The sequence below is a fragment of the Procambarus clarkii genome, chromosome 15 (genome assembly GCF_040958095.1).
Source record: "Procambarus clarkii isolate CNS0578487 chromosome 15, FALCON_Pclarkii_2.0, whole genome shotgun sequence".
Lineage (NCBI taxonomy): Eukaryota > Metazoa > Arthropoda > Malacostraca > Decapoda > Cambaridae > Procambarus > Procambarus clarkii.
In genome coordinates, this window is record NC_091164.1 from 42,872,389 (window position 1) to 42,881,605 (window position 9,217).

Sequence of the window (9,217 nt, forward strand, 5' to 3'; positions counted from 1 at the left end):
TCTTGAGAAAGTCACTTCCTGTATGAGACTGTTGAAGGTTGAGAGCCTGGTGCTATGGATGGCAACTACTGGTAGTTCACGAAGTTGGGCAAGGTGCGGAACTTTGAGGATGTTGGCCTTGTACATAACAGTAAGACCACCAACGTCACAACGGTGTTTCAAGCTCTGATGTTCAGACCGTTCCACTAGACTAGAAATGAGCCTTCTTGCACGACTTTCCACTTTGTCCAAAGTCTGATGAATGATTGGGGGGGGGGGGGGTAAGGCGATTCATGAAAGGGGTGCATACTTTAGATGAGAGCGAACTTGTGCTTCACATAAGATTTTGCATCCTTTACTTTCAAGTAGGTGTGAGATCTACCGTATGCTTTACGTTTCCTGGCTGCCTTTGGTGCTAGGTTAAGCACATGGCTCTTCATTGTCATTGAATTGTCGAAATTAATTCCCAAGATGTTGATTTCATCTGTAAACTCTAAAATTTTGCCACCCATTTACAAGCCTGTCCGATTTGCCATGTGCTGTCTAGTTATAATCATCGCTTGTATTTTCTCAGGCGCAAATGTGACCTGTGACGTCTTCTACCTCCAGATAGAAATCGCTGAAAGTTTGTGATTTATGATTCTTGCAGTTGTTGGAATTTCTTCCTTTCTGTATGTGAAGGTTAGAGTGCAGTCATCAGCATAGGCCTGAACGTCAGGGATGAGATGAAGTATGTCGTTAAAACAAACATTCCACAGCAGAGGGCCAAGCACACTACCCTGTGGAACGCTGGCACCAATTGAGTGGCTTTAGGATTCTGCTCCATTGAGGACTACCCTTAGAGTTCGTTCTTGAAGGTAGTCTTACTAACTCTGATATGGAGTTTGAGATGCCTAGTGGTTGAAGCGTCACTACTAATCCAGAGTGCCAAACCCGATCAAATGGTCCTGCTATATCTAGAGCAACAACACAGCTCCACCCAAGTAAAACAGAAACAAGTAACACTTAGTGGGCTAGCCAGAGGCTTACGGCCCGCGGAGGAATATCCCTGCAAAAAAAAAAAAAACTGAACTTGGACTCATCTAGTGACTGATGCAACTTAGTGGAGAGACTTAGCAAGAGATCAGCAGCAGATCGGCTTTTTCTAAAACCACACTGTCGATCACATATTAGCCGATGATGATAAAAATATAATGTAATTTGCTGAGCGATTAATGACACTAGGATTTTACAAGCAATGGACAGCAGTGACACTGATCTGTAGTTACCAACCACTGAGCGAGCCGCTCAGTGGTTGTGCAATGGAAGAACGTCTGCCGTCTTCCATAAGGAGATTCCTTGTGCTAGGCAGAGTTGGAAGAGGCATGTGAGAGGCAGTGCCAACAGGTCAGCCCAACTGAGTAGTAGACAAGGATTAATCTTATCTGGCTCCACAGATTTGCTTGTGGCTAGTGTTTGAAGGAGATGAAGAACTTTAGCCTGCTTTATAACCACTTCAGTCATCCTAAACACAGTGCTTGGAGCAACATATGGAGGCTTATGTTCAGGATCATTGACTTGCATCTTAGGAACAAAGTGGCTTGCAAGTAGATCAGACTTCTCCTAATTGCTGATTGAAACAGTTACATTCTCTTGGTTTAGAGGTGTGATTGTGTCCTCAGATGAGTATCCCTGCTGATCCTTCACCAGGGGACCAGCACACCTTGGATCCAACCCTTCCAGATGCAAGTTTTCTTCTAGTTTCGGATTCCCATCTGGATATAGCCCAGTTTTGAACTTTGATTATTCAACATGATTGTCTATGAATGTTTCTTTTATGAGCTGAGGGATGCATTTTAAATCTCCTCGAGGCCTTGTTTTTTGCTTCAGCTGCCATCTGGCAGCTAAATCCAAACCATGACTGGTCAGTAGGCTTGGTCACATACTGCCGGTGAGGGGATATGCCTATGCTGGATGTCCAGTATACGACTGGTGACAGGGTTTCCTTGGCTCTTCACGTCCCCCTGGAGCAAAACATTCCAATCAGTTGCTTCAAGCTTTGAGCAGAGGGTTGGCCAGCACCATCTGTCCCAAAGCCAGGAAGTTCGAGCAGATTCTTCACCTCGATCTGTCGGGATAGCCAGTGTAGTCGGTCGGTCGGTCGGCCGAGCGGACAGCACGCGGGACTTGTGATCCTGTGGTTCTGGGTTCGATCCCAGGCGCCGGCGAGAAACAATGGGCAGAGTTTCTTTCACCCTATGCCCCTGTTACCTAGCAGTAAAATAGGTACCTGGGTGTTAGTCAGCTGTCACGGGCTGCTTCCTGGGGGTGGAGGCCTGGTCGAATACCGGGCCGCGGGGACACTAAAGCCCCGAAATCATCTCAAGATAACCTCAAGATAGTAGTAAAGACAACCTGGTGGCCTGAAGAACCAACGTGTCCCAGAGGTCTGCAGGGAACTATGCTTGCAGGAAGGTTAGTTACGACACGATCGAGGGACGAACCTCATATGTGGGTTGGAAAGTTCAAAAGTTTAAGGTTGAAGACTGCTAAGAGTTCATCAAAATCCCTCTGTATGAGATACTGGTTGAGGTCACTGTCAATTGTAATGTGCTAACAGTTGTGCTGTATTAGCAGGGAGTCTTGGTTGTCTATCAGGAAGTGAAGCACCCTCCCATTGAAGTCTGTACATTTCACATAAGAGTACTGAAGTGGCTGGAATTAGGCAAATTTTGAAGAACATAATTTCAAGATAACCAGTGATGACCACATCAATGGGTTGAGCATGCACCTTATATGCTGATACATAATGTAACACCCCCTCCTTGACCCCTGCCTGTCACTACGCATCCATGAGGTTTAATCGGCAATTGTAGCAAAGTTCTCAGGTGTCCTGCCATCTAGAAATATTTCTAGCACAACAACCACATCAGGATGATGAGTGCTTACAAACCTATGTGTAAGATCGACTACATTGGCAATGAAGCCCCTGATGTTGGCAGACATTATGCTGATCGATTGACTCCTCATGTCTGTGAGTTGCCTGAGAATGCAGCTGTATGGTGGCAGACCTCGTAGCTGGTGTGCTGGTGGTGTGTAAATTTGCTGTACTGAGTAAGGCACAGCGCCACGCATAGGCCTTGGGTATGGATAATAAGAATGCTGACGAGTAAGAGTGTTTACCAATTCTGAGTATTTCTAAGATTGATCCAAGATAAGGTCTCTAAACATTTGTTCCTGAACATTTTAGGAACATTTGTTTAAGAACATTTGTCAACAGCGAGGAAAAATCCGGATTCGGGGTCCCTAAGGCGGAATGCAGCTGTTTACAGCTACATTATAGCAACTCCTGCAACGGCACTGGTGCCAAGCGTATCGGTGCCCGCCCTTCCTTTGGATCACATCGGTCGCGTGGAGAGGATGGATCTGCTGCATGGGCAACAACCAGTTCTCCACAACTACTGCCCAAGCCTGTGCCCTGGAGAGGACACTCCAGTGATGGCTCAACACGGGAAGCGACAGTTACCGGTGATAAGCCTACCACTCAATTGGATTAGAGTGAGGCGATAGGGGTTGCTTCCGTCGGTGGGAGAAATCATCTGATTTCATCGGACAGCTACTGCCTGCCTTAAGCTATGTAGCCCCACAGTCAGTAAGGTGCTGTCCCGCCACAATCCGCTTGCTCCACTGGGTGCAACAACAAGCGGACCGTCAATAATGCACAAGGTAAAAGAAAACAAACACAGAACCATCCAGCACTCAAACTGGACACGTGGAATGTAAAGACTATGACACCGGGTCTCTCGGAAGATCTACTGGAAGTGAACGACGCCTGCAAGACAGCTGTGATCAACAATGAACTATGCAGGCAGACTAGATGGACGTAGTCGCCCTGCAGGAGACACGTCTGCCCACGACCGGCCGCATTCGGGAGAAGGACTTTACCTCCTTCTGGCAGCACAAACCACCAGAAGAGGTAAGGGAGCATGGCGTTGGTTCGCTGTCAGGAACAGGTTGTTAGGGTCCATAGTACCACCCACGGAGGGGTCTGCAAGGGTCATCAAATTTCAGCTTCACATAGCAGCAGAAATCGTCAGCCTCATCAAAGCCTACGCACCAACACTGACCACTTCTACCAAAGCGAAGGATGAGTACTATAATGACTTCGGCCCAACTCTCAGAGACGTACCTCAACAGGAGCCAGTCTTCCTACTGGGAGACTTGAATGCAAGAGTTGGTTCTGATCACAGCTCTTGGCCTTCATGCCTGGGCCAGTTTGGATTTGGGAAGATGAATGAAAATGGGCAATGCCTCCTGGAGTTCTGCTGTCGTCATGATCTCTGCATCATTTATTCCTTCTTCGACACCATACCCCAGCATAAGGTTTCCTGGAGACACCCCAGGTCTAAGCATTGGCACCAACTCCACCTGGTGCTTACGGGGCGTAACAATCTGAGAAATGTCAATCTGACCCACAGCTTCCAGAGCGCAGATTGTGACACCGACCACCCTCTCGTCGTTTGTAAAGTTCCAACCCCGGAAAATCCACAGAGCAAAGATGGAGGGAAGACCACACATTAAGGTAAACAAGACCCGTGATCCTCACAAGGTTGAGGAGTTCACTGCTGCGCTGGTAAACGCCCTTCCTGAACCACCCTGCGAGAGTGCAAGTGTAAGGTGGTCACACCTCAGGGGCACCATTTTCAACACTGCCATGTCCACCTTCGGTAAGATGCAGAACATGTCAGCAGACTGATTCGAGTCCCGTGCAGAGCAACTGTTATTCCTCGTAGAGGAAAAGAAACGAGCTCTCAGCCTACAAAAACCTGCCCTCAGAAAGGAACCTACAGGCCCTCTGACCTGTAGGTTCAACAAGCATACAGTAGTAGGCTTGTTGAAAGCGAAGTAGAGTTCAACAAGCTGCAAAACGCTGCAGTAACGATTACTGACTCTGACTCTTCCAGCATCCAGACCACGGCCACCGACAGCAACATAAGAGGCATGTACGAAGGGATCAAACAGACAACAGGACCTACACAAAAACAGGACAGTTCCTCTGAAATCAGCCACCGGAGAGATCATTAATAATTATCACTTTAATGCGCGCGGTACCCGTGAAAAAAAAAATAGCGCATTGTGCGCGCGGCGTTTTTTTCTCTTGAGCGTAAAGCCAAACAGTGTGTAATCTTTTCCCTCTACTGACACCAATTCTCGAGCTATGTATTTCTTTTTGGTATCAGTGTGTTGGCAATAAAATTCTCTACAAGATCATATGTATAAAACGTAACCAAAGCATTAGCTATTCCACCACGAAATAAATAAAAACGTAGATCACTCGCCGTCTCGCCGTACGCCCAAACAGCAACAAAATGTTCATACTCTTTTGTTTGTTGTCAGCTCCACATTAGTCCTACAGCGTTAAATTTTATATCACTGAACTCACAATAAAATTCTCTACACAAACATATGCATATAAATGTAGAATCATGATCGCGGCCAACACAAGAGTGTGTGAAGTGGGCGATTACCCTTGTTGTGTCACCAACTCAATAGTCTCTCCTCTAAGTTACAATACAATGCCGTTTTCTCAAATAGGCCATGTGCCTTTTAGAAAAAACGAAAATTTAATGGTAAACATATTTATACAAACCCCAAGTCGATCGAGTAGTATATACCTGTGCAGGCGATGAGTCACAATAACGTGGCTGAAGTATGTTGACCAGACCACACACTAGAAGTTGAAGGGACGACGACGTTTCGGTCCGTCGTGGACCATTCTCGACTTGAGAATGAGTCCAGGACGGACCGAAACGTCGTTGTCCCTTCAACTTCTAGTGTGTGGTCTGGTCAACATACTAGTATATACCTACTATAAAACGGACCGTAAATGTACGACGCGACCACACAAGCGATAGAAATAAACCCGCCGTGTAACCACGTGCCGGGGGCATGAAAGTGTTTATTAAAGACCGCCGTGATCAGCATATGAATCGCTGGGTGGAACATTACTCCGAATTCTACTCCAGAGAGAAAGTAATCAGCGTAGAGGCTATGGATGCAATAGAGTGCCTGCCCACCATGGAAGAACTTTATCTTGAACCGACTATGGAAGAAGTTGATAAAGCAATGGCTACACTTTCCTCATGGAACGCCCCAGGAGACGACAGCATTCCGCCTGAAGTTCTCAAGTGTGCTCGATAAATACTTAAAACTGAACTTCACGAACTTCTGTGCCAGTGCTGGAGGGAGAGCTCTGTGCCACAAGACATGAGAGATGCGAACATCATTACTCTCTACAAAAATAAAGGTGACAGAAGCGATTGCAACAACTATTGCGGCATCTCCCTCCTCAGGTGTCGTCGGCAAACTCTTCGCCAGGGTCGTCTTGGTCAGGCTCAGATTCTTGCCGAAAAAGTGTACCCAGAGTTACAGTGCGGTTTCAGAGCCAAGAGGTCGACCACTGAAATGGTTTTTTCTCCTAAGACAGCTTCAAGAAAAGTGCAGGGAGCAGAGAAAAGCCCTGTCTATCGCCTTCATTGACCTTACGATGGACTTTAACCTCGTGAGAAGGGACGAACTCTTCAAGATCCTGGCCAAAATTGGCTGCCCACCTACCCTGCTCACCATGATACAATCGTTCCACGAGGACATGAATGGAACAGTCGTGCACGACGGCTGAACTTCTGAATCATTGAATATCAACAGAGGTGTTAAACAGGGATGCGTCCTTGTTCCAACCTTATTCGGCATCTTCAAGATCCTTGTCTAGCATGCCTTTGGAACCAGGACAGATGGCATTTATTTCCGTTGAAGATCTGATGGAAAACTCTTCAATCTAGCCAGAATCCGAGCAAAGACGAAAGTACAGAAGAGAAGCCTCAGGGAAGGCCTGCAGCAGCTACTCAACCGCTTTGCCGTATCCTGTTACGCATTCAGCCTGACATTCAGCCTGAAGAAGACACAATTGATGGGATAAGACGTCAATGAGTTACCCTGTATAAATATCACAGATTGTGAGCTGGAGGCGGTCCACGAGTTTGGGCTCCACAATCTCAGACACCCTTTCCCCTGGACACTGAGCTCAACAGGCGTATCGAGAAGGCCGCAGTAACACTTGCCAGGCTCACAAAATGCGTTTGGGCAAATGTCAAACTGACATTACACACCAAGGCGCAGGTCTACATGGCATGTGTGGTAAGTACACTTCTCTACGGCACGGAATCCTGGACCCTGTCCTCTTGCCAGGAGAGATAGCTTAATACCTTTCACAGGCGGAACCTGAGAAGCATCAGTAACATCACGTGGAGAGACCATGTCAAGAACAACGCAGTGCTCGAGAGAACAGAAATCCCTCAATTATCACTCTCCTGAAGCATAGACGCATGTGATGGCAGGGACATGTCACACACATGGAAGATGTGTGCAAACCGAAGGACCTCTTATATGGAAAATTGGCATCAGGAAAGAGGCCCACAAGAAGACCCCAGCTGCGTTTCAAATACGCCTGCAAACGCAACCTCTAGTAGCTGAACATGAACATCAACACTTGGGAGGCTGCAGCTGTGAACAGATCTGCCTGGAGATACAAAGTGCAGAAGGGTCTCCAGCAATTCAAGGGCGAACTGAAGAGAAAGAAGTTCTACAGAAACTTATTTTCCACGACCTACAAAGCGGAGAAAAGAACCATAAAAAATCATTGAGAGAAACGGTACCCCAACTGACGTCAACCAAAATATAAAACTAACAATATATTATAAGAGTAAGAAAGCCGCCAACCAGCAAATGAAAAATTCTCCCGACACCAAGAAAAACGCCTTGAAAGAGACCAAAGTTGTCTACGCCTTCACATACTCACTTGGGGATTGTCAGCCCCAACGAACTCAGTATATAGGCAAGACAACAACGTCACTCTCTAGGCGATTAACAATGCACTAACAACAGGGCTCCATCAAAGAACATATAGTCACCACAAACAACGAGACGATCACGAGGAATATTTTGACGAGCAACACCGAAATAATTGATAGACACAATGGCAATAGAAGATTAGACATCAGTGAAGCACTACAGACCAAGAAATCCAGACCAGCAATCAATAACCAGCTAATACACAATTACACTCAACCTACTTTATGACCCCGGGCCAACGCAGTAGCTGGACTGAATGACACTGCAACAGGAACGTAAGCAGCTAGAACATAAGCTGCCAACATAAGAATGAAGGTAATTGCAGAAGGCCTATTGGCCCATACTAGGCAGCTCCTATTCATATCCACCTTACCACCTCACCATAAGAGGATATATATATATATATATATATATATATATATATATATATGTATATATATATATATATATATATATATATATATATATATATATATATATATAGAGAGAGAGAGAGAGAGAGAGAGAGAGAGAGAGAGAGAGAGAGAGAGAGCGAGAGAGAGAGAGAGAGAGAGAGAGAGAGAGAGGGAGAGAGAGAGGGAGAGAGAGAGAGAGAGAGAGAGAGAGAGAGAGAAAGAGAGAGAGAGAGAGAGAGAGAGAGAGAGAGAGAGAGAGAGAGAGAGAGAGAGATAAACCAGATTGAATGGTCCCCAAGCATATATGAAACTGAAAATTCCACACACCCCCTCCCACAGCCCCACTCCTGTGCCAGGTAAGTACACTACTTGCTCACCATAACCCATGCTAATTGGAACATTTTGTTCCAAGTAGCTGAATATTAAACAACAACAACATCCACACCCCAGAAGTGACTCGAATCAGGAGAGCCAGGAGCACAATGCAACTGGTGTACACGGTACCTTAACCACTCGACCATACGTGGCTGTGCAAAAGACGATGGTAGCCAAGGCTATTTCACCGTCCCGACGGCACTTGTTGGTAATCTTGGGTATAGTTATTTCATCAAATCACCTCACTTTGTGGGGCTACGTGAGCAACTCAAATGCAAACAAGCTTGAATGGTCCCCAAGCATAAATGCGACTGAAAACTCCACACTCCAGAAGTGACTCAAACCATGACAGCCAGGAGCACAGGCAACTGATGTACACAGTACGTTAACAACTCGACCATCTGTGACCGTCAAAAAGATGGTAGCTGAGGCTATTTCACCATCCCGACGGAAATTGGTGGTAATCTTGGTCTTAGTTATTTCATCAAAACATATCTATGTATGTATATAAACATATATATATATATATATATATATATATATATATATATATATATATATATATATATATATATATATAT

At 45.8% G+C, this 9,217-nt stretch overlaps 1 protein-coding gene across 1 annotated transcript; it reads left to right on the forward strand.

Annotated features, from left to right (window-relative positions):
- The first annotated feature begins 6,232 nt into the window (after positions 1-6,232).
- Positions 6,233-6,637, forward strand: LOC138365083 (uncharacterized). The gene has a single exon (XM_069325193.1). The coding sequence runs from the start codon at positions 6,233-6,235 to the stop codon at positions 6,635-6,637; it is 405 nt and encodes a 134-aa protein (XP_069181294.1).
- The last annotated feature ends 2,580 nt before the right edge of the window (positions 6,638-9,217 follow it).

Bases quoted from the DNA above. Each gene is read 5' to 3' on its own strand.
- LOC138365083 (XM_069325193.1), top strand. From the start codon at position 6,233: ATGCGAACATCATTACTCTCTACAAAAATAAAGGTGACAGAAGCGATT.